Source organism: Saimiri boliviensis, chromosome 8 (assembly GCF_048565385.1).
Source record: "Saimiri boliviensis isolate mSaiBol1 chromosome 8, mSaiBol1.pri, whole genome shotgun sequence".
NCBI lineage: Eukaryota > Metazoa > Chordata > Mammalia > Primates > Cebidae > Saimiri > Saimiri boliviensis.
In genome coordinates this window covers 96,347,081-96,372,680 of record NC_133456.1, presented here as the reverse complement: position 1 = coordinate 96,372,680, position 25,600 = coordinate 96,347,081, and the positions used below count along the sequence as shown (strand labels likewise).

At 37.7% G+C, this 25,600-nt stretch overlaps 1 protein-coding gene across 8 annotated transcripts in view; it reads left to right on the top strand.

The window, feature by feature from the left end:
* MYO3A (myosin IIIA) overlaps positions 1-25,600 on the top strand; it is a 235,110-nt gene that overhangs the window by 175,343 nt on the left and 34,167 nt on the right. For 7 of the 8 annotated variants that reach the window (XR_012518908.1, XM_074404907.1, XM_074404908.1 and 4 more), the window contains 8 exons: positions 2,081-2,160; positions 2,920-2,997; positions 5,450-5,655; positions 13,516-13,627; positions 16,168-16,330; positions 17,885-18,005; positions 21,124-22,012; positions 24,150-24,294. Coding sequence is in view for 7 of the 8 variants with exons in the window: in XM_074404907.1 (XP_074261008.1) it covers positions 2,081-2,160; positions 2,920-2,997; positions 5,450-5,655; positions 13,516-13,627; positions 16,168-16,330; positions 17,885-18,005; positions 21,124-22,012; positions 24,150-24,294 (1,794 nt within the window). In the remaining variant the exon portion in view is untranslated. The remainder of the gene's footprint in view (positions 1-2,080; positions 2,161-2,919; positions 2,998-5,449; positions 5,656-13,515; positions 13,628-16,167; positions 16,331-17,884; positions 18,006-21,123; positions 22,013-24,149; positions 24,295-25,600) is intronic. The other variant, XM_074404909.1, reaches the window with a different exon arrangement.

Below are 25,600 nucleotides of genomic sequence, written 5' to 3'. Positions count from 1 at the left end.
CATTTGTTTTCTATTGGTTATATCTGCTTATTTTCCCAGGCTTTACTTAAGTTCCCTCACTCCCTGCATTTCAGGCTGACACCTCTCCAAGAAGAAAGCTGGCATAATCAGAGGGCTCACCCCACTGGTCTTCCTTCTCTTAGGGATCAATGTCCTTACAATGTTTGACACACAATGTGTAAAACCTATTTTCCATTTTGAATGTCTTTTTAGTAGTTTGGGGTGGGAAAGTTAATCTAGTCTGTGCTACTTTATCTGGTAAGCAAAAGTCATTACTTTTGACTTTGATAATTGCCCTCCCTTTCCATATGCACCAACAGCATCTATGCATCTAACTCCGTGTTTTTCCCCCTTATAAAATATGCAGGCAGGTTCTAGATACTATGTTGTGTTGCTTGACTATCAGCAGACCAGTGTCCGGTTGGCTGGTGAGAAGAGAAGAACTTGATAGTCGAGTGTGTTTCAATAAACTCAGAATCTCAGAGATAGCAAAGAAATATAGATTTTATATTCACCCAGATATGCAAACACATAATAATAATCATAGACAACTGTGTTATCTATTATGTGCCAGGCACCATTCTAAGCACCTTCAATTGCTCCTAACAACAACATAATAAGGAGACACTACTTTTTTTTACAAATAAGGCATTAAGGCTTAGAAGTGTTGAGCAGCTTTCCCGAGGTTTCCAAATGGAAAGTATTAGAGTTTTTCAGTTCTATATTAAGCTGCCTTCAAGTTTCTAAAATAACCATGGCCCTTTGTATCTATGACTTCACATATGACATGTTGTTCAGCCATTTTTAGGGAAAGTACACCACAGTTCCTTACAGCTCACATCTTTAGTTGGGTTTATTACAAGTTTGTTCATTAGGTGAACTATAAAAACCAAAATGGATATATTTCTGAAATTAAGGTCTATGCTAATTCGAGTTCCTGTTGATCTACATAAATGAATTTAAGCAAAATTCTTGAAACTGCTACTCTAAAGATCATCTGTTTCTGTCTGTCCACTCTAGTCAGTAAGTTTCACATTTGAAAAGTGAACAGGGCAGTGTGCAGGGCAAGCCCAGCATGGAAGCTGTTGCACACACCTGTCTCAGCCCTTCCCCTGGAGTTCGGAGGGAAGGGAGGAAACAGAATAGAGGCACTGCCAGGCACGCCCCCAGCACGATTTCTTCCTGCACCATCTCAGGACAGTCTTTTGCAACCATAAAGAATGGGAAAGATTTGCCAAAAACATTTAGCCTCTACTTATCACCTAAAAGAAGGATAGAGACAAGAAATAATCTTTCTGAATTGCTACTGCATTTTGGAAATATTTTGCAAACTATTAGGATAATAAACTCTTGGACTGTGGGTTGGTTGGTTCCTTATGCATTTCAGGGGCCTTTGTGTGCCAGAAATATTATCACATTTTATTAAAACTCTGTGAGGTAATCACCATTATTCCCATTTTATGGATTCTGGGTGCAGATCAGAGACTAAACTATCTAAAGGCATCACAATTTAAGTACTATACCTGGAATTCAAAGCCAAGTCTTTCTGGCCTCTCAGGCCATAATTTTTTCACTGCTTTGGATTGTGTGCATTTGAGTAGTCCCTAGAATGAAGCACATGTTTCTGAAAGTTAGATTGAAAAAGGCCATTACCTTCAACATAGTTGGTTTGCTTATATCAATCTTGTGCAAATTGATGATTCATGTGATTCTTCAGGCCTATTTTAAGCTTGGCCTTCATTAAAGAAAATCTCAGATGCCATTTATTACACAAAAGTATAAGAAGCAAACTGTTCCCTCCATTACAATCATCTCAAGCCTTCTGGCAATTGAAAGGAAACCCAACACTTACCTCTGCCTTTTCTATTTCCAAGCTAGAGGATTTTTTTCTGAACTTTTGCTGTAAATTTTCACATAATTTTTTTTATTCCTAAGTTCCTCCATAAATAGTTAACCAAGCATGTGGGTATGACTATTGTAGTATTAACAATAGTTATTTTAACATTTAAGTAAATGGGAAAAACCATCTAGCCATTAAGGATTCTAAAAGGTATATTAATTTTTTTCTACATTCCCATAGGTAATGTGCCACATTCTAAAACTAAAAATGTTATGAACTATCAAATGAAGACTTCAGAAAAATTAATCAATCTGGCAAAGGTAAGAAGATGCATTTTTTTCTTGTCAGTGAGTCTAAGAATCTAACCTGTACAATGGCAATATTTATATGCTTCTCAAAGTCAACACCTTTATTTAATTTTTTTCCCTTTGATCTTGCTTTTCTATTTGAACAGATATTTATGTTATGTTCATGTTACTGCTAGGGGCTAAAATAATCAGGCATTTCTGATATATTAATATTTCTAACTCTTCTTTTTTAGCTAGTTTTGGGGGGGGGGATTTTTTGTTTTTGTTTGTTGTTTGTGTGTTTGTTTTTGAGACTGGAGTCTCACTGTGTCACCCAGGCTGGAGCGCAGTGGCACAATCTTGGCTCACTGTAACCTCTGTCTCCTGGTCTCAAGTGATTCTCCTGTCTCAGCTTCATGAGTAGCTGAGATTATAGGCACCCACACCTGGCTAATTTTTGTATTTTTAGTAGAGCCAGGGTTTCACCATATTGGCCAGGCCTATCTCAAACTCCAGACCTCAAATGATCTGCCTGTCTCAGATTTGCAAAGTGCTGGAATTATAGGCATGAGCCCCCGTGCTGAGCCCCTTTTAGCTAGTTTTAAATTCACAGTCTACCTAAGACCAATTAAAATTCCAATGAGACTGACAAATAATTACCTAAAGGAAGAATATAAATATTTTGCTGTTTTACATATTTGAATGCATAAACTAAGATAGCCTGAAGGAAAATGCGCATGCTCCCTGTGGATCATAAAGTACAAAGCACACTGTTTTCCTTGGTCTTTTTAGGGCGACACTGGAGAAGCCACACGTCATGCCAGAGAGACAACCAACATGAAAACACAAACAGTTGCATCATATTTTAGAGTAAGACATTAAACTATGATGTATTGTGCTTAGTGGTGCTATTTATTCTAAATGAGTTATAGATCAAAAGACAGTAACACTAGCAAAAGAGAATGTTTATTGTATTCCATTTACTATTTGTTAGATACAGGATATGTTAGCATCTACCTTCAAAATCTGTGGATTGGTTCATTTTTGTATTGTACCTGTGTATTGTATCCCAGGTCAATCTTAACGGAAGTCTATACCTTGATTAAAATTTGTCCATAAAACGGAATGCATCTCCACTAGAATAAAACCTAAAAGGATTTTTAATTCTATGCTGTGATAACTACCACTTCTCCTTCCCCATTGTAAACAATTTTAGAATAGATACATAGGGCAAGGCTGAGCATCCATCTCCATTTCATATCACACTGAATGTACAGAGCTAAGCTAAAAACCTCAAAAGGAAAACAGAGCCCATGTAGGAATGGGGCAAAGAGAAGAGTCATCAGGAAGACGCGGTAACATGCTACGGGAGGGTGCTTAGCATAGGATCAAGGCAACCTTCCTTCCTTGGGCAATATGGGAAAAAAGAAAATAAAACAGGCTTTTTTTTTTTTTTCCTCTGTGCTCTAGATAACCCTTCCCTTAGTATTGGTTCCAGTTCTTGTTTATCTATTCTGATAAAATCCTATTAACCAGCCAATGAAAATGAAAAAAATACCACTAAAACTTAGAGTTATTACTTATATAACTTAATGTGGAGTAGATGGAGGAAATTAGATTAAATTCACTGTAAAGTGTTCAGTAAATATATCCAATTCTTTAGCAGAAACATAACATTCTTTAAAAATACATGAATACTTTTACTAATATTTTTAAGTCCTAAGCTCATAGAAGATAGTGTGTACTTAATCATCTTTGAGTAGTACCTAGTACATTCATATGCTTAATACCTGACGTTTGCTGCTGGTAACATTTCACTTTACATCAGAAATGCAGCACAGGTGAATCACTGAACATATTTACAGCCAAATTGTTTCCTTTTTTTAAATGAGTTACCCAAGACCATTCTCATACCACTGTTGTTGGCATCAAACACTGTATGCATGTTTAAACCAGATTAGCTCATGAAATCATTTTAATCTTCAGGCTGAAGTGAGAATTGATAGAAACTAATTCTACACAACATGTAGTATATTTTTAAAGCTGTTTTCCATTCTGCAGAGAAGACTGAACACAGTGTAACACTACTTTAGTCCCTCAGAAAAAACAGCATCTACATGGCAGGAAGCTCCTGCTCAGAGTATCACTCCTGTACCACCAGTACCTGGCAGATGTTTGCATGACTAAAGGAATGATGATTTACAGATAAATGTAATGAAAAAGACTCCAAAGTGGCAGGCCCAGCTGTTGAAAAAGATCACATCTGAGTCTCACTGCCCAGTTTGTTAGTTGCCAATTTCAGCATTTGTTTTGCACCGGTTTTGTGACCGCAGGCTTTTACGTTTCCAGCATTAAAGGGGATCCAGCTGTCAATGGCTATTTGTGTCCATACATTACTTCGCCAATAAATTTGATCCTGGTCTTGGAAATACTAGCTTTCTGGGATTCCATTTTTAGTTGATTATCCTAATATGTTATACTTACTTGTCTAGTAATTGGCTACTGTTTTTAAAAGATACTGGTATAGAACACAGTTTCATATTTATGTGATTTTTTAAAATTTTCTAAAAATAAATAAGAAAACAATCAAATTAGAACTGATGAAAATACTTAATTGGCTATTACTTTGCTTATATCTATGTCCTATATATTAAACTCTATTAACTTTTCCGTCCTTACTTTAAACTAAGAGATGATCCTAACAGGAATTAAAGTGTTCCCCTTTTTAATTTACTTTAAGTTCAGGGGTAAACATGCAGTTTGGTTACATAGTTGAAGTTGTGTCATGAGGGTTTGTTGTACCGATTATTTCATCTGCAGGTATTAAACCCAGTAACCATTAGTTGTTTTTCCTGATCCTCTCCATCCTCCCACCCTTCACCCTCCAATAAGCTCCAGTGTGTGTTATAAAGTATTCCCATTTTTACCTTCTGTAAAGAGAGAGTTGGACAAGGAAATTAATATATAAGCAGGATTAACCAGAATGTATAATATTATAATTTGACAGAGAATATAATTGCTTACAAACTACATCAAAAATAGTTTTATCTGTTAATTGAAGTTGCCTTAATGGCTTATAAACAAACTTTTAATAGCTAAATTTCTAGTTATTGCCTCTAAATTTTTGTAAGTAAATGTGTATTTTTTAAACTATACCATCAATAAAATGTTCACTAAAACAGATTTCCCTCCATTTACTGTGACTAATGTGAGCATTTATGACATTCATTTTTCAAATGTTATTTTTGTAAAAAGAAAGCTCTGTAAGCCCCTAAGTTTTTGTATGCTACCTTGGGAAATTTCTTTCTGTTGCCTATTATAGTACTCCCTGGTGGATTTATTATCTAAAATGGGGGTAGGCCAACCTCATTTTGTCCGTTGCATCAAGCCAAATAATGAACGTCAGGCAAGAAAATATGACAAAGAGAAAGTTCTACTACAGCTTCGGTACACGGGAATTCTGGAAACAGCAAGAATTCGAAGGCTAGGATTCTCCCATCGAATACTTTTTGCTAACTTTATAAAGCGGTATGTGGATTTCTTTTTTCAGTATCTTTTGTTCAGTTTATATAAAAATTATTCAGAAGAATTATAAGAAACAAAATATGAAAAATATTTAGAGGTCTAAGAGGGAGGCATTTTGTTCATGCAAATGATTGTGTGTTAACAAAAAAGGTAGCTAGTAACTGAGGCTGAAAGACTCTGTGGACAGCTGGGCGGTACTATGTGGTATAGGACACATGTGGTCCAATGTGGTACAGGCAGCATGATCCAGAGGCTTGAGCTTCTGTACTGAGGAGTTGGAGAATCTGGGTTCTTGCCCTAGCTCTGCCCCTTGCTATGTGACTGCGGGCCTATACCACTGATTCTCAACTGGGAGAGAGTTTGCCCCTCAAAAGACACTTGGCAACGTCTGCAGATATTTTTGGCTGTCACACTTGCATGGTGGAGGGGTGTGGGGGTACGCTACTGACCTCTAATGGGTAGAATCCTGGTAATGCTGTTAAACAACCATTCTACAATTTACAGGACAGCCTCCCCACCACAAAGAATTATCCAGCCCCAAATCTCAACAGTGCTGAGGTTGAGAAACCCTGGCCTATACTTAACCTCACTTTCCTCACCTACTAAATCTGCTGTAACTACCTGATAGGATCCTTATAATGATTAAATGAGATATCGTCTCTAACGGTGATTTGGAAGATGAAACAATTAGGTTTATTTGCCAATTTTAAAAGCTAACTTAATTTTTTTCAATCATTTGGTATAATGAGTTCTTTATAATATTTGAGATTAATATAAAATAAATTGAGCTATATATTAAATATATTTTATTGGATAATACATTAGTAGTAATGTAAATGTTCAATATCTTATATATTTAATATTTTTATATTTTTTGATTCTATGATTTCCGTTGGTCATTAAACATAATGAAATCTCCATTTTTAAAGATAAAGTCTATTAAAATTTTCAGATGAAACCCAGTATTTGAGGAAGTCCCATTTATAATATTTTTCATCCTTTTTCAAAGTATATAAATTACTATTAAGAACAAAACAAAGCCTTGTTTTGTGATTGTACACCAAATTTAATTTCTAATTTTTCTCTCCTCTTCCAAAAGATGTTATGCATTTTATCAGGCATTCTTTTTCTTGGGGAATCAAGACTCTTTCTAAATGTAATGAGAATTCCAATTATTTCTGCTAATTTTCATAAGTTCAGCAAATTTGTGGTAGTTCTTGATTTTGTTTTTCTTTAGAGACCTGGGATTATTTATTTGGAATGCCTTGAAATCAAGAAAACTCCACTACCTTTTTCATGATGGAGATCAAGGTTGATTAAATATAGTGACTTTTGTATTGGCCAATCCTTACAGTAGTTTAAGAGAAACTAAAACCTCAAGTTTAGAGTCCAAAAATCTAATTAGCAGCTAATCATTGACTTTACTTCCTACAGATCAGACCCAATTGTATGTCCAAAACTGACAAATAAAAAATAATGAGGCCGGGCATGGTGGCTCACGCCTGTAATCCAAGCACTTTGGAGGCCAAGTGGGGGGCGGATCACCTGAGGTCGGGAGTTGAAGACCAGCCTGACCAACATGGTGAAACCCCATCTTTTCTTACTAAAATTATTAACAAATTTTTTAAAAAAGAAAAAATAATAATGGAATTTATTATTGGATAATAGGTAAATTCTCCATTCTGCTCATGAAACCAGGTAACCCAAAAATACTAGATACAACGGAGTTTCAAATTTCAAATTAAAATTCGACCTTCCCACTTCATGTTTTAGAAAAAAAGTAGATCTTTAACTTGCTTAAATAGTAATACAGATATTATGAGAATAATATTAATATAAGTACTCTTAAATTTCAGTGATTTTTTTAAAATGTGTAAGGCACCATACTAAGCACGATGAGAGACAATGAATTTTAGAACTGGCTTGATCTTCAAGAATGGACAGTCCAGTTAGAATTACTAGAGCCACACACATGGAAAGTTAACAAGCAATGTGAGGTAATAAATGCCAAGGTCCGAGAGAATTATATACACAGTATGAGAGTTCAAGGGAAGGAAGAGCATCTCCAGGAAGGCTGATGAGAGAGGATATAAAGAAGCGGCATTCCGGTGAAGCAGAAGGATCATATGAGGCCAGGAGTTTGAGAACAGCCTGGACAATGTAGCAAACGTAGCAAGACCTCATCTCTTAAAAAACTTTTTTTTAATTAGCTGAGTGTGGTGGCCCATGCTTATAGTCTTAGCTACTCAGGAGTCTGAGGCAGGAGGATCACTTGAGCACAAGAGCTCAAGGTTACAGTGAGCTCTGTTCAGATCACTCCACTGAACTCCAGCCTGGGTGACAGAGTGAGACTCTATCTCTGAAAAAATGAAAAATAAAAAATAAGAAGGACTCAAACTGGGACCTGATGGTGCATGCAGCTGTGAAGAAAACAGAGGATTTTTCTTGGTGTACATGTTGGTGTGCCAAAAGCTAGCAGGACTTGGAATGGATTGGGTTGGTAGAATGGGCATTGCATTGGTGAAGTGACAGAAGATAATGTGAAAAAACAATGGGGTTAAAATTATGAGGAGAAAACCTTGAATACCAACCTAATCTTATAGCTAGAAAAGCAGCCATAGTTTTACAATATAGACCATAATGAGGAAAAAAAAAAAAGCCCTATTTTCTTAATGATATTGTAGTTCAAATGTCAGAAATGAGAATGAATTCTTAAACATATTTATAATTATTGTGCTATGATAGAAGAGCAAATTACTACACAATAAATAAAGAGAAAGGGATAAAACTAAGTGTATACAGAACATGTGAATAGCTGTTCTAAATACAGGAAGTTTCAAAAATAAAAAGCTAAATCTTCTGTGTCACTAATTTGACAGTTGTCATCCAAATTGGCCTAAACTCTTAGGAAGGCAGAGAAATTTTCAGAGGTCCTGTCAGGGTGTAAATAGAACTGCTAACCCTCTGCATAGGATGCAGAATTCCCCAGATCCTTTGTTCTGTTGTAGATAAATTCTTCTGTTCTGTAACAAAGAAACAATCTTAAGGAAAGATATATAATGTGAACTTTACACAAGACACTGAGTTTTTTTATTGTAGCTATTTCAAAGGAACACTTATGCTAACAAGCCAGCCACTTAACTTGGATCCATTTTCCTATAAGCACCTGTACATAATGATTTGGCTATTAGAGTTCTAATACAAACAGAACTTACTGAAGGCAGTAGTATGGTGGAGTAGATAAGTTCCATGCTTTGAAGTGAGCAAACCCAGGTTTGAATCCCAACTCTGCCACTTAGTAAATCTGTGGCCTTATTCAAAGTTACTTGAGTTTTATAAGCTTCAAGCTTCAATGTCCCTGCAAATAGGGATGATAATAACAATATCTACTTTATATATGTGTTTATAATTATTAGGCAAAATAATATATATGGAGTTTGTTGATAGAACCAGGTGTCATCAATACATATTAGCTGTAATTATTTTCATTACTATTTTTGCCTCAGTCTCAAGCTCCCAAGATTACCTCTGACTTACAGTGGCCTCAGGGATGCCCTCCATAAGCACATCTGGTTTACCTAAGTGTTTATTTCCACAAGTCCCAGCAATAGTACATTATACATTCAGCAAACATTTAGTTGAGAGACCAAACGTGTTCCAGTCCTTGAACTAAAGAAAAGTTCAAATCTTAATTGAGAGATGAAGGATCCAAATTATTGGAAGAGCCCCTGACATTAAGAAACTCACAGACCAGGGCTCTAAAAATCTACATTATCATACAGTATGATAAAGTCAGCTGCAGGCAGAAAGAGTGTGGATAGCGTGTGTTTACTATTATGTCTGAAGCACCAGGAGGGTACCTGACAAATAAATAGTAGGTGCTCAAATATTTTTCAAATTAATGAAAGAAGACCAGTTATTTTAATGAAAATATGAACAAGATACTCTGAGAGCATAATGGAAGGATGCTTTACATTGTAGTAGAAATTCTGATAAGGCAGAGAGTAATAAAAGTAATACATAAAAACACATCAAAAATCTTTTAAGTTACAACATCAGCATAAGTTTTTTTTTTAGTCTTTTGATAAAGACTTATTTTTTTTTCTTTGATTACACATCTATTAACCATAGTTTATTGGCTCTTTTTTGCATAAACTATGTGTAATCTCTTATTTTTGGTTTCCAGTTAACATTTCTTGGAGTGAAGCAAGATATTAAACATACTTGTGAAACAGTTATAGGGCTGAATATTTCTTGATTCTTATGATTTTCCTCAGTGCTTTGTAATTGCTTCATCCATGTTTAATTTCATGGTTTTTTACAAGGTCTTACCAAAGAATTTGATGCAGTTTTGTAGAAACAATCCTCTGGCTTTCCTCACTTAGATTTCAACCTGATACTTATTTGAATTATGTCACACCAAATACAACTGGCATAAACAGGTTTGGAGCAAACACAGCTCATCCAGTGAGAGCAAACACACACATGCATGGGCACACTAGCGAGAACTGCCAACCGACCTCAGTTGGACGTCAGTCGGTGTGTTTCACACAAGAAAAGAGAATTTCAGTTAACCCAGTTAGTCTGTTCATTGAAGATAGATCGAAGAGAGTTTGTAGAATATTGAAAAAGTATGTCTTCCTTAAGGAAACTAGGAGTGGGATGAAAGGGTGCACAAGCATAGTAACACATACAAAAGCATAGAAGCATGAGCAAACATGGCCCACCAGCACAATTTTAAGTAACTTTCATGACTAGAACTCTGAGTGCCATGGACAATAGCAAAGGGGAGGCTAGAAAGGCAGGCAGGGATATAGGGCAGGAGGGAGCTTGCAGGCTAGTAATCATATGTGGCAAACAATTTAAAGCAAATGCTGTTTGGCAGGTGTAACCTTTCTATCTCCTACATTCCCACTGCTCCCAGGCTCGCATATCTATGGTATCTGCCTAGACTTTGAAAGCACCTGATTTTAACATTTTAGCTTAGAACTTGGGACATCCATAGAGACTTTTTGAGTCAGGAAAGAACACGATCCATTTTCATTAAAAAGAATAATTCAGACAGCTGTGGACGATGGCTGGGGTAGGGCGGGGTAGTGACAGTAGAGGTAACTAGTTGGGAGGCAATTGCAGAAGTCTAGGTGAGAAGGGAGGAGGTAATTAATTGAGGTATGGCAGTAGGCATCACAAGAAAGAAATGGATTTCAGAGAGACTTGTTAGATCCATAGAATGAAGAATAGGGAAGAGTAGGCTGGCACACAGATTTCTAGCTCAAGTACCTGTTAAAAAGTGATGATGTCATTCACAGAGAGAGGAAATGGCAGAGGAAGAACAAACTGATGAATGTCGCTTAGTTTAAAGTCTCTGTGCAATAACCAGGTGGGAATGTAGAGTAGGTACATATATTCCTATATGTGGTGATTCCTAAATCTACACCATCAGCCCTAACTGTTGATATCAACCCAACATGTGCGTTTAGGGTTGATATGAACAATTGGGGCTGATGGTGTAGATTTAGGAATCACCACATACAGGAATACCTAGAGCCAAGCATGCCAACGAGGTGCCTGTGGACAGAGCTTAGACAAAAATGGAACATTATAGAACACTAGCATTTAAGCAACAAGTCATTAAATCATTAAATATGGGGCACACAGGGAAACTGAAAGGGAGGGGGAGAGGCATGGGACATGAAGTGGAAGCCTGGAAGACAGCAAGATGGACAGAGCAGCCAACAACCACAAGTGCTACAGAAAGAACACTTACAATTAGGATGGAAAAGGACCTGTTAGATTTCACCACTCCTGGATCCTATATGCGTAAATAAGAGTCCTTGTTGCTATGTGATTAAATAAGATTCTAGGAGCTGAAGAGTGATGGGAAGTGGAGACAGTTATTTTAAACAATCTTCCAACTTACCTGCAAAGTTAGTGGGAGAAGCAGAATCATGAGATCCTGGCTGGTTCTGGAAGGAAGTGAAAACAGGAGTTGATGGACAGGCTGTGAACATGGAGTCACTACAGAGGAGCGCTTAAGGTGTTTGCTTTGTAACAACAAACAAATATCCATTTTGTAAATGGAGGAAGCTAGAAGAGAGAAATGAGATTGAAAATATACAGAAGAGGAGGAGATGGCCTCTAGAACATAGGCAAACAGAGGATGAAAATCTCCTTTGAAGGAGGAGGGAAAATTGATAGTGGACAAACGAAATTGTATTTGGTGATGAAGCCTATGAATTGTGAGTCTGGTGGCTTCTAGTAATATAGTAGGGAAGCTTGTCTGCTGAGAGAGGTGGGCAGGGCAGGTGCAGCTGGGAGACTTGGAGAAAGCAGAATAGGTTAAGTCACTGTTGTGAGAAAGAAGAGAGGAAAGTGGCCAGGATCCAGAGCTTTCTTGTGAGCCTGACTGAGTCAGGAATCCACACATTCAGAGAAAGCCAACTATGAAGATTTTATTTGGCTGTGCTCTGAAGCCCAGCAGGAGGACAGAGATGCAGATGACTGGCAAGTCCAGGCATGCATGTTTGTAGAGAGTGCACAACAAAGAAATGGGAGTGGGAAAGGTGTGAGGCTGCCTAAGGTTGGCTCCTGCAATGAACTGTGAGACCCTGGCTGGTTCTGGAAGGAAGTCAAGACAAGAGTCGATGGACAGGCTGTGAACGTGGAGTCACTACTGGGTCACCACACATACATGTGTGAGTTAGTGAGCAGGCCTAGTGGCTACTAGGCACTCCCTGGGGTTATTTGCACAAACAGCAAAAGTTATGATCATTTCATTCTAGACCATTCTAGACCAAGGCTCTTCTCCAAAGTGCCGAACAGAAACTACTTCATTGCAGGTTTAATGAAGTGAAACAGTGAAGTTGAAATACGTTCATTTTAGAGGTTTGATTTCTGGACTCATTTTTAAATGAGGAAAGTGATACTTAATTGTCACATGTCCAAGTTTATACAGGTAATGAGTCAAGAGTGGAAATCTGCCCTTCATGTCACTGCGCCACCTCAGCTGTCTACATATCGGGGCCTGTCTTTTGAAATCCAAAACCCACCAAAATTTGCTGCTTTCTTTGCACTGGACTTTAGGGCTAATCTTGCACCAATTAATTAAAAATAGGAGAGTATTAAAAATTCTAGAAATCTGTCTTTTTGCACAAGATTATTGATCGGTGTAAATTGGATTTTCTTTCTTTAATTCATCTCCTTCCCCAATAAGCCTTATGGTTTAGCCTGAGGACCTGCTTTCAGTTCTTTCCTGCATTAGCCCTTCCTTTTTCTTTCCCTCAATTATGGATAGATTAAACCAATAGAGAAAAACTGTAGCAGGAAACATAGTGTCCCTCAAGGAAAAACAAAGATGGAAGGCATATATACAGTGATGGGAAGTTTCAGTGGAATTAAGCTTCATCACCCAATTTGAAGATCAGCTTCCAGAGTTTTGTTAAAATTGGAATGTGAAAAATAATTTCTTCTGCTTCCTGCCACTACAGTCCTGCACCTTTTAGTTTCCAGATAATTGTAGCTAAAAAGCAAAAACAAAACTGCTATATTTTTTTTTTGAGTAATGGAGTTCTTGTGGGGGGATTTCAATGTTAAGTTTTGAAAGGTGATAACAAAAGTGAAAACACAGTGCTCAAATTTATATAGACTGGGCTGGTTTGCATCAGTTTGGAATTTGGTCTACTCCAAAGTTGTTCTGAGGATGCCTGGAGATCCTCTCTGCATCACCTCTGGGCATCTCTTCCTCACCCCTGCACTAAGTTGTTTGGCAACCATCAGGCTACAGAGATGTTGGAGCTTTATACAATACTAACTAGCCCCTTGGAGCTTTATACAATACTAACCAGCCCCTTTTTCCATTCCAAGGTACTGTGTTCTCTGCTACAAATCAAGCGAGGAGCCCCCCGTGAGCCCTGAAACCTGTGCCACAATTTTGGAAAACGCTGGTCTTGATAACTGGGCTCTTGGAAAAACAAAAGTAATGTTTTCATATTATTTTCAGGAAAATAATTATGCTGGATTCACTGAGAATTATAACATTTTACAATGTTTGAAAGTATGGTTTTTTATGTTACAGAATCTGTAGCTTACAATAGGTGAAGTAAAATTATAAGCTCATAAGGATTTTCTTTTTCATCAATATTAAAGACTTTTGCTCTTCATAAAGGTTTCTTTTAAGGAATACAAAAGGCTGGGCAAGGTAGCTCATACCTGTAATCCCAACACTTTAGAAGGCTAAAGTGGGAGGATGGCTTGAGCCCAGGAGTTCAAGGCTGCAGTGAGCTCCGATGACACCACTGCACTCCAGCCTATGCAACTGAAGACCTGACGCTAAAGAAAAGTTTACATTTAGATTAAAAAAAAAAAAAAAAGAAATGCAAGAAAAATTTTCCTAGAATATTTATCAAAAAACGGTAAAACATGAGTGTACTTTATTTCAGATGCTATTGAAAACAGATATACATGTTCTCTAGTTTATCACTACTATATATCGTTAAAAATCTATAGAGAATCATAATGATCTAAATAAGATTTGTGTTTTCCTTTTTTTTTTTTTCTAATTCTCAGATCTGCTTCTATCATAAGCTTGAAATTTATCTAGAGTAAAATATTCACCATTATTACTAGACTTGCTGTATGTATTGGACAATGATGTATTTATATATTAGCTTTTAGAACCTATGAAATCTTAGCTTATTTAATCCCTTAAAGAATAAAGTTAAAAATATAACCAATCTTGAATATGGAAGAAAGACAGGTCACTGTTTGGAGAAAGGATGCATTGGTCTTCTCAGGTATCCTCACAGCACTACCGGATAGGGATCAGGAAATAAATAGGGTTCCATTGTGCACGGAATGTATCTTAAGGGGGTATGAAATGTTTCACTAGGGGAGGATGGGTAAAAGAGCCAATCTAAAAGCCGAGAGATACTCATAGATTGACCATTCAAGAATACCTACCGTCAGCCACACCACAGAAGTAAACCAAAACAAACTTCCATATTTGCAAAGAAATTTATAATATTTGTGTCTTGGGTATAGGAGGTGTGGGAGAGAATTTTAATAATGTTCAGATGAGAAATTAGCCCAGTAAGAATTTGAGATTTTTTTTAATCTACCTTAAACTGAGTGTCCTGTGTATTCAGTAATCCATATTTACTTTGATGTTTAGTAAGGGGATATTTTGGGCATTAAAAATGAGTATTTTATTCAAACCATTTTCTCTTAGATAATAAATTTCAAAAAAGATGAATTTTATCAGGCTAAAACCTCATGATTTATGATCTGAAACACATACCTAACTTCAAATGGAGTTTTAACTTGTAAAAAGGCCTTTTGCAGTTATAGTTCTGCATGATATTTAGGTAGCATTTTAAAACTATTTGTATTTTTCCACTTCACCTTTTCCAACTCATTAACATGGATAGAAAGTATTAATATAGGAACATTTCTAATGCCATGCGAAAAGAAATTATGACCTTTTTAAACAGATTGAATTTTAAATGAATTGTCAACAACAGAATGGATTAAATGTATTAACATCTAGAGTCCTGTAGAAATTAAAACTGAATTAAATCAAACCTGTAACACTAACGTGTTTGCCCACGGTGCCAAGCTTTTAAGTAATGGAATGCTGAGAGAATTCTACAGTCAGGGTTATCAGGTCTCATGACTCAGCCATAAAATTTGAATTTAAGTGACTTTCTTGATGGATTCAATAAACTCTTTGAGATGACTTTTATTAGGAAATTTAGCCATTAAAAGAAAAATGAAGAAACAAGCTTTTCATTTCCTTGGGGGAGGGGGGAACAGAGTTGAGATATGTTAGATGAGAACATACCAAGCCTTCAGGCTCCTCCCTTGCTCCAACTGATGTTGAATTTAGAATAATCAAAAGTCAGCCCTCCTTTCTCCATGGCAGACTTTGGGTCCAGTGAGAACATTGTTAATTAAACCTGCCTGGGGCCCTCCCTCTGCCTTACTCTCTCCACTGACAACACCACCAGCCCCAAAGGACAGCGACCCTGCCTTGTTCATCTCTGTATCCACAGCAGATATATACTTGTAACAGGTCTCAATAAACATTAGGTGAATGAACTAATGGAACTATAGTTCTGTCCTCTATACTTAGATTTGTTAAGGTGTTTTTAATTTAGGAAACATAATTGCCTTTAAAAAAAATAAAAAGCAGAAAAATTAGCTTAGCCCAGAATATACGATGCTAGAAACTTTGCTAAAAGAGCTCAACATCCTCCACTCTTACTGCCTCATCCAACAAAACCTAGTTACTTGTTGTAAATAAACAGTATGGTTGTTCCCTTCTGCATTTCTTCTCAAAGAAATGTTTTCTTCAAGCATAAAAATCTGTGCTGTCGTAATGTCATCTATGGCAAAGAAGCAAAAGCGATTTCCAAAATCTCAAGCAATTTGGAATGTGTTCTGTTCTTCAAAGCATAGCACACAACTGCTTCACATCTGGGTACCATGGCTCTTTGTATTTTTTTTTTAATTTTTCAGGTGTTCCTTAAATATTATCATGTGGAAGAGTTAAATCTAATGCGAAAGGAAGCTATTGACAAGCTTATTTTGATTCAAGCTTGTGTTAGAGCATTCTTGTGTTCAAGAAGATACCAAAAAATACAGGAGAAAAGGAAAGAAAGCGCTATAATAATACAGTCAGGTAATCTCTTGGACTGTCTTACAGTGTAACAAAGCATTGTGTTGTATTTAGATATGGTCAAAAAATCCAGTTTTATGATATTTCTTACAGGCAAACCTCCAATTCTTATGTAGCTTTTGTGTTTAATTCTAGACTCTGTTGCCTTGATACTTTCACTATATTAAATCTAAGTCAAATCGTTTTAGTAATTGACACTTTTAATATTTGAATAAATGTTTTGTCTTCAATAATTTAATTTTTCTGTCAAGAATTAATGAAACACAGTTGATGTCGTGTAAGATATAGCAAATGATTAATTACAGATCTCAAGAATCATATCATTATTATTCATTGGACAATAAGATTTTTTTCTACTTTATTCCAAAGGTTACACTTGCCATAATTTTTGACAACTTAAATCTTATTTTGTTAAAGGGCATCCATTTATTTCTATTAACTGTAGGGAAATAAATTTATAACCATACTTTACTTCACAAACTTTTATTAGACTGTATTAACAGACTTTGGATTTTGCTTTCTTTTTTTCCATAAGAAACAAAATTTAGATAGAGCCTATCACAGGTTAGTTTGTTCTCTTTCAGAATTTTTTGACTGGACACTTAGAGTAAAAAAATGTATTTTGCTTTTTAAACTGACACACACACTACAAGCACCGCATTCTGATATTTTTAATTCTAGTTTATTCCATTTCATTTTTAGATACTAGATTTGGCCCACTACATCAATTTTATAATCCACGAATGGTTTGCAGCCTGCATTCTGAAGAACTCTAATATTGTGGGCAGAGTAGCTGACTGACATTCAAGAGATTAACATTCCAATCCCCGTTCTGTCAATCAGCAATGAGTCATCATCATCTCTTTTTGTATTTTAAGCTCTTAACTTTTCACTGAGAAATCAAAATACAAACTCAGTACTTTGGACTCTAATCCTTTATCCACAATTTCAAAATTTATAAAGCTCTGATAAACAGGTTCTTTATAGCGCATTTGGCAGTGAAACATGTACCAATATGATACGAGGTTATTTACAGTTCTTTACTCATCCAACAAAAATATTCTGTTTTTCAGAAGAACTATTCATGTGTTTGGTTATTGGGTGCTGTCCTGACATAGGAAATGTTACAGAATATATATTTGCTCTGAACTAACTTCCTAAAACTTAAAAAAAAATCTGAATTCTGAAATACATATTCCAATAATCTGAAATATATCTGGCCAAAATATATAAAACACATGGCAGAAAAAAGAAAGGAAACTAATTATCACTAAATTTTAAGCAAACGAGCATACTTTGTCATCAACTTTGCTCATCTCTATCATTTTGGTTTCATTTTAATACTCTTCTTAGTATGAAAGATACTTTATTCTTGTTATAGCTTGCCATCTAGAAGAATCTTTTTAATGAATCGCATTTTTAAGTGAACCTGTTCTATTTGGCATTTTAATTTTATTTTCCTCTCTGACGTCAATGGTCAAAACCACCATTTTTACTCATTAAAGTAATTTTCTTTTATTTATTATGATTAACACTACTATCGTTTATGTGTTTCAGCTGCAAGAGGACACCTTGTCAGGAAACAAAGAAAAGAAATTGTTAATGAGAAAAACGCAGTAACAGCCATTCAGACTTCCAATCAGGAATTTGACTACAAGAAAAACTTTGAAAATACAAGGTATAATGATTTTAATTCTTATACCATTGTAACATACAGATTTTTCAGATCTGTAAGGTCATAGAATAATGTTCACAGTTGTACTAGTCAGGTTCCTGATACTGACACATCAAATGTCAGTGAACACCCAATGGCTGCTTTTGTGTTCTCTATCCTATTTGGGAGTTATTTCTCAAAATTTTTCTTCCTTGGCTTCTACCAGATTGCTTTCTATAATTCTGCTCCTAATTCCGAGTGTCCTTCACTAACACATCCTCCTCTCCCCACACTTAAATCCTCATCCACATCTAAATGTGTTCCTGGGCCCTCTCATTCATTCCAATGGCTTTAATAGCCAATATGCCATTGGCCCCTATGTCATAATCACCAGCTGCCCTTTCTTCTTCTGAGGCTTCATCTCTATACTTCCAAGTACATATTAGAAAACCACTTATTCATTTAATCAGCAGACTTTATGCTGGGCAGTGGGGACACATAGATACATGAGGCAAAATCCTTATCAAATTTCTTACAGTATTAGGGAAAAAAACATGACCGACAAACACATCACTCTTGTAAAATGTGTTAACTCTGCTATAAAAATATACAAAGAGTACAACTGGGGGCGTGGAAGAGGGAACCCTGCCTTGGTTGGTAGTGGTTAGGGAAAGGGAAAAGTATTTACATTTTGCCCAATTGGTGAAACTTGAATTGATCAAGCTGAGTACATGGTCATCCAGATAAAGATCATAACAACCCCAACCCCAATCCCCTTGACTTTAACATCAAAACTGGCCACAGACAGGGTGAAGGAATGAAAGAGAAGAGGTGGCTTCCTGGCTTCCTTCTCTCCCCACACATCCACATCTAATGTTCTCTTCACTCACTGCTGTTATTCTCTCCTGCCAATAGTGGTCTCATAGACCTTGTAGATGACTTCTCTGCTACCTCTTCCCCTCACCTTCACCTAACACTCTCTGAATCCCTCAGGCCAACCTCATTTCCTTATTTGAAAAACGGGAATGTTTATCTGAAGTATAAAGACATTTGGTGTTTTAAGTTTTTGTGTATTCTGAGACCTATATATATGCTCTTGGTCTTTACCTGTGAGGATTCAAATGATTTGTTTCTCTTTGTAACTGGCTAAAAAGCAGTCAAGCAAACTTCCAAAGATTACAGGCCTGCCTCAGGAGCAGGAGGCTGGATGACACCTGTGACTCCTGTACTTCAGTCTGGAGGCTGAGAGAAATAAAAACTGGATGCAAACAGAAGAAAGGTGGACTAATTTTACTACTTCTAGAAATTGCTACTTGTAGATATCACATCTATAAGGAAGTCTGATGTTCAATTACCTACCCATTTGCTACCACCTTTCTTCTGAGGGTACCAGGGATTAGCTTTCAATGTAGCAGATATTTATTAAGCATCTACTGCACACAAGATCCACTTCAGGGCACATGATTGTAAGAAGTTATCTCTGTGGTCTGGGGATGGAGAATTTGACATTTATTGGGCTAACTCTCATAGGAGGTGGATCATAAAATCAGACATAAAAGACGTACAGGCAGAAAGTTAAGGGAAGCTTGGAGAAAGGAAGGTTAGAGAAGGGAGAGGCAGGTGGGCCTGACACACACCTACTGCCAGAGATCTGCAGGCCCGCACTCTCTGCCTAGCCCACTTCTGACTTTCCTTTTCCCTCAGGTACCTGAAGCCCTTGTTTTCATTTAACCCTTCCCTGACAGAGCCCCTGACCTGTGACCTAGAATTCCACAGCAGGGAGGTAGAAAAAGGCCCTGGCCTGCAGGGCTCTCTAGCAGATGTCAGAAAAGGCCCCCAGTCCTCCCCATGCTGAAGCTTTGAAGGGCTGACCCTCAGAAGCACCCATCATTGCACATGATTCTTAGGTACTCCAAGTGCTGTGCCAGCCATGGCATGGGGTGGAGTCACCTGAGCCTTGATGTATAACCGATGTGGGAATTTTAGCAGTGTGTACAAGTTTTCACCAGTAAAATGTACTTAAAAGATCAAAATTAACTTATAAATTGATTTTTTGTAATGCAGTCAGTTAGGGACTCTACACGCATCTTCTCTCATTAGCTGTATTTTGAACAAATACAAGCATTCTTGGAGAGGGTGGTATTATGATGAAGGAATTCAGAATACTAGTGTAGAGATTCCTCAAAATCCTGGGCACTTCTGGTGCCCTACCTAGCTTCCCGACTGATCCTGGCAGCATTCTGCTATGCCTCCTGTATAAGCCTGGGGATACCGTAGTAATTCTAGTCCTAGGAAGTGGCCAATAGAATTAGAAAAATGGCATCCCAATAGCTTTTTCCAGATTTGACTCAATAAAGAGTCCAACTTCATATATAGATCACAAAAGACCTAAACTCTCACATGAGTTTCTGGGCTAAGATGAAAAGTTTGGTGCAAAAGCCCTTCAAGTAGCAATGAGAGGTGTTAGCATATCAAGGTGTCATGGTAGGACACTTTTATTCCACCTTAACTTTTTCTTGGCAATATTGCTCTTGTGAGGGTTTTGCCCTTGGCTGGAAAAAAAAAAATCAAAAAAGATACAGAGAAGCTTTATCTTCAAGTGAAGGGAAAATCATTTTGGAATGATATTAGCAAAGTAGCAACTGTGAAACTTTGGCCACCGTATTACGTGATCATGAACTGTAGCAAGGACATTGCTTTTCCTTTAATTTTATAAGATATTTCCTGAAATCGGTAAACTTAGTGATTATTAAAGTACAGTATGTCAGCCAGTGAACATACCCTGCTTACTGGTCTCAAACCTAGGTATATTTTTCACAACATCTCACCATTAAATGTATTTTATTTTGAAAGAATGTATTTTGAAGGGATTAAATTCCTAGAATTTTAATATCTCATTAAATGAAAAGATGGTTCTTCATATGCTAGGATATTTCTCACTCTAAGTTGAATCTGGTTTTCTCATTATTTGAGTAGTTATCACAATTGTCATCAGAAAGAACATTCTGGAAAGCACTTGATTAATGTGACTTGAGACATTTGAATTTTGAGCTTTCTTTGTTCCTAGCATATAGTTATTGCCAAAAGAAGTAATAAGCTCAAATTTAGTACTGTATATTCAAAGATAATATATTTTACACAGGGAATCTTTTGTGAAGAAACAAACAGAAAATGCAATCTCTGCTAATGAAAGATTCATTTCAGCTCCAAATAATAAAGGAAGTGTATCTGTAATAAAGACTTCCACTTTCAGACCTGAAGAGGAAACCACTAATGCTGTGGAGAGTAACAACAGAGGGTATCAGACTCCAAAAAAAATGAATAATGTGCATAAGGAAGAGATTAAGCAAGAATTGTACCTTGTGGGGCCAGAAGTAAGCCTCAAACAGAAGTCTGTCAAAGACCTGGATGAGAACAGCAAGCTAAGGAAAGTGGAGAAAGAGGAGGCTGTGGTCCAGAGTAACTATCAGAGCTACACAGAGGAGAGGAATTGTGAAGAGTCAAAAGCAGCGTATCTAGAAAGGAAGGCCATATCAGAAAGGCCAAGCTACCCAGGGCCTTGGTTAGCAGAGAAGAAGACTTCCTTTAAAAGAACTTTGGAACCTACACTTAGCCAAAAGTCAATTTATCAAAATGCAAATACGAAGGAAAAAGAAAAGAAGACATCTGTAGTTACCCAGAGTGCACCTACATGCCACCAGGAGGGAGGCCATCTGAGGCATGAGACAGTCAAAGAGAGGCAGTTTGAGCCAGTGACACAGGCCCAGGAGGAGGAAGACAAAGCAGCGGTGTTCATTCAGAGCAAATACCGGGGTTACAAGAGAAGACAGCAGTTGAGGAGGGACAAGATGTGTTCTTTTAAGCATCAGAGGATTGTCACAGCACCAACAGAAGTACCAAGAAACACTCATAGTTTGTATTCCTATTCCACAAAATGTGAGGAAACCTATGATATCAAGATAAAGGATGATAAAGACTTTAAAGCTACTTCAGAGAAAGAAGCATGTGATTTGGCAATTTTTTCAAAACAGGTATGTGAATAAATGAATTTATTTACTAATAAAAGTCCCTGTGAATGATACAATAACTGAGTTAAACGCATAATTAATAACTGGTAGATTGTTTCATCTGTGTTGATGGGCCTGCAAATGTTTTTAATAAAACGTCTCAAAGATTGTGCTATTCGAATAGCCGGGAACCTTGAACCCAATTTACTGTGGTAACAATAGTATAAAATATGATAGAAACTTTACGTAGTCATGATGCTAGAGATTGGTCTATAAAGCTTATTAGCATGCTAAGGCTCGACAGTGAAAAGTTTGATATATCTATGAGATCTTTAATTAGAGCTAAAAAAAAAAAAAAAGTCATTTTAAGTTTTCTAAATCCTCTAAAGTTTATGCTTTCTCCCTCTCACAAATTTGAGAAAACATAATTAGGTGTCAGATTTTGATAGGTAGCCACACTGAGGCATATAGAGTGAAGATGAAAGTCTGCATATTACATCATGACAGTGAACTAATAGTCATGGAAATTAAGGAATCATAAAGGAAAACCACAGAGAAAAGTTCCCTTCTGGAGAATATCTCATGCCAGTCATAGGTGTGTTTCAGCTGTTTCTAGAGAGGAGCATAGGAAGCAATAGGTTTTAGGGCTTTTCATGTGTTTACATGCAATATATCTCTGAAACATACAATTTGTCTCTGATAAATTAGTGCTATGGAAAGATAGCAGGAACCAGCTTCTGTAAATACCAATTCCAGTTCCTCCTTTCTCTTTGTAGGCATTTGACCTTCAAAAAATCACTTTATGTCTTAGCACTGTTATTTTCCTCTGTACAGAACGAAGAATTTTAAGTAGATGACCTCTAAAATACATGAATTTCCAGGGTAATCAAGGGTGTATGAAGTAATAAAAGAAATACCATAATGGGTTGGTTCCAATAAGGACCATTTAATATTCCTGTGTCCCTAAACTCCACTTTTTGTATCTGATGGAGGCCGAGCCTGTGAGAAACACGGTAACTGTGCTTGGACCCTTCCTTAATGCTAGAGGTATGGCCCAGACATCTCCAACTTCTAGCTGTCAGTAGAAATCTGCCTTTGTTTATTTTATTGAGACAGAGTTTCGCTCTTGTTGCCCAGGCTGGAGAGCAATGATGTGATCTTGGTTCACCACAACCTCTGCCTCCCAGGTTCCAGGAATTCTCCTGCCTCAGCCTCCCTAGTAGCTGTGATTACAGGTGCCCACCAACATACCCAGCTGTTTTTTGTATTTTTAGTAGAGATGAGGTTTATCCATGTTGGTCAGGCTGGTCTCGAACTGCTGATCTCAGGTGATCCACCCACCTTGGCCTCCCAAAGTGCTGGGATTACAGGTGTGAGCCACCGTGCCCAGCCAAGATCTGCTGTTTTTTTAGTTTACCCATCCCCTTCCTACTATTTTTTTAAGCATATGGAACTAATGTGCTTAATAAACATACGGTTCTTCTCACTGCAAAGCACTGCAAAGACCAAATCAGGGATTAGAACTCAGATCTACTATGCCATGGAGACACTGAGATGTAGAATTAACCAAGGCATCCACTTGGAGCTGGCCAATATCACCACAAGAGTAAATTCACTGCTCGATGGAGCAAAGCTAGAGGCTGTCCCAGCAGGAGCCTCACACTCAACCCAGCAGGACAACCGTGTTATTAGAGCCAGGATGCAGACAGGACAGAGGCCTGGGGCAGGATGGAAAGAGAACTCAGAATAGAGCAGCCCTCGGGCTAAAAAGACTGGAAATAAAAGGAAGGAGGTTTACACAAGCAAAGAAAGCAGAGGGGTCCCGGGACAGAAGCAAAAAGGCAAACACAACAGAGTGGCAAGGCTGGAAGCCAGTTCTCAGAAACCTGGGAAGGAGTCGATCAGAATGGAATTCCGCATGTAGCCTGACGTTCTTGGCAGTTTTTAATGAAAAATGTGAGATGGCAAGTATTCATAGCACAAGGGAGAAGGTTGTCAGCCCAGGACTTTATCAGACCCTGGTACAAAGGACAAGGTGGGCCCTGGAGAGTAACATGAGAGTCCCCAAGAATGCTGGTAAGGCGTTTCTCAGCCCTCGGGGCCTGCAAAAATCTCTGTATTATTTTCTTTGATTTAATCTGACACATAACCTTCTTTTTAGATATCCGAGTTATCTGAAGAATATTTCATTCTGCAGAAAAAATTGAATGAAATGATTTTGTCACAGCAACTGAAGCCACTTTATCTGGGTGTCTTGCACCATAAGCCAATTAATAGACGAGTTTCTCCGCAGCAGTGCCTCACAGGTAAAAATCAGTAGGGCTGGAGCTGCCTGAAGGGGAAGGAAATGCCAGATACTTGGTTTATTAGTTTCCCACCTTTATTCTATGGCAGATTTGAGGAGCCTGTATTCTGTCTGGGGAAAACCTTTATTTCATTTCTTATATGGAGATACACTTTTTTAAGCATGTTCTATCTACTTTCTACCTTCTCTGACTTCATTTCCCTCCATTGTTTATGTTTTTCTTTTTCCATTTTAACTAGAACCTGGCTTATGACACCAGAAAAAAATAAAAAGGGATGGTATAGGGAGGGGGCTGACAGGAGGGAAAGTTGATGAGAGAGAGCAAAAATAGAAATAGGAGTATTTCTATTTCCTTTGTCAACATCTGCAACCTTGAATATAGAGTGTGGAAGGTGCAAGACCCCATTATACAAGGAAGATTTAACTTTTTTCTGATCAACCTATTATAATAAACCAGTGGGGAATTCAATCTCCATAATTTTCAGACCTCCCTCTCCCCACAGCTGTGCAAAGGTTTTCGGGCCTTGCATACCACCAAAAGATCAGGTCCAGCTTGTAGTCTCTGATCATTTGCCCTTGAAGTTACTGTTGGGACACTCATGGCTCCAGCTGGCCTCCACAAGCCCTTTAAGTTGGGACACTTGGCTGCTCCCACACCCTGCAGGTGGCACCTAAACCATGGGAGTCTGGAGCCTCATGTTATCCATGCCCACACCAGGTATCCATTCTTTCTGCAGTCTTACCACCTCCCCCAGGATCTGTCGCTATAAGGTTCAGGAGTCCCACAACTTTGATCCCTGCTGACCTCTGCCTAAAAGAATCTGCATTTATTTTCCCTTGCTTTCTTGGAAGTCCTCCGCAATCTCACCGCCTGCTCAGGGCTTTCTGGCATCATCACTGCCATGAGTTTGGCTCTTACCAAGGACAGGAGGAGCCACTGACCTTATGCAACTGCTTATTTCTTCCCTGCAAAAATCTCTGAGACAGGAAAATACAAAGATGCACTTGGCTATTTGCCTGACATGAGAGGAAGGGGAAATATCTTAATGTTTTCATAAATTATTCTGCCACATGGTTTTCAAGTCAAGAATTGCGGTGAAGCTGACCACAATTGGCTCTTTGGTGCCCTTCATTCCTGCTGCTCTCCTGCTCTCTGTCCCTGGCTGAGAGCCTCCTGCTGTGAGGAAGGTAGACTAGCAAGTTGGAGCCCAGAAGCCCATTTCTTTGGCTCCTGCAATGGCCTGTGCCCAGGGAGGATGCTGGCAGGGTGGGAGCTGAGGAAAGGCAGGAGCTTCAGGTTCGTTCAT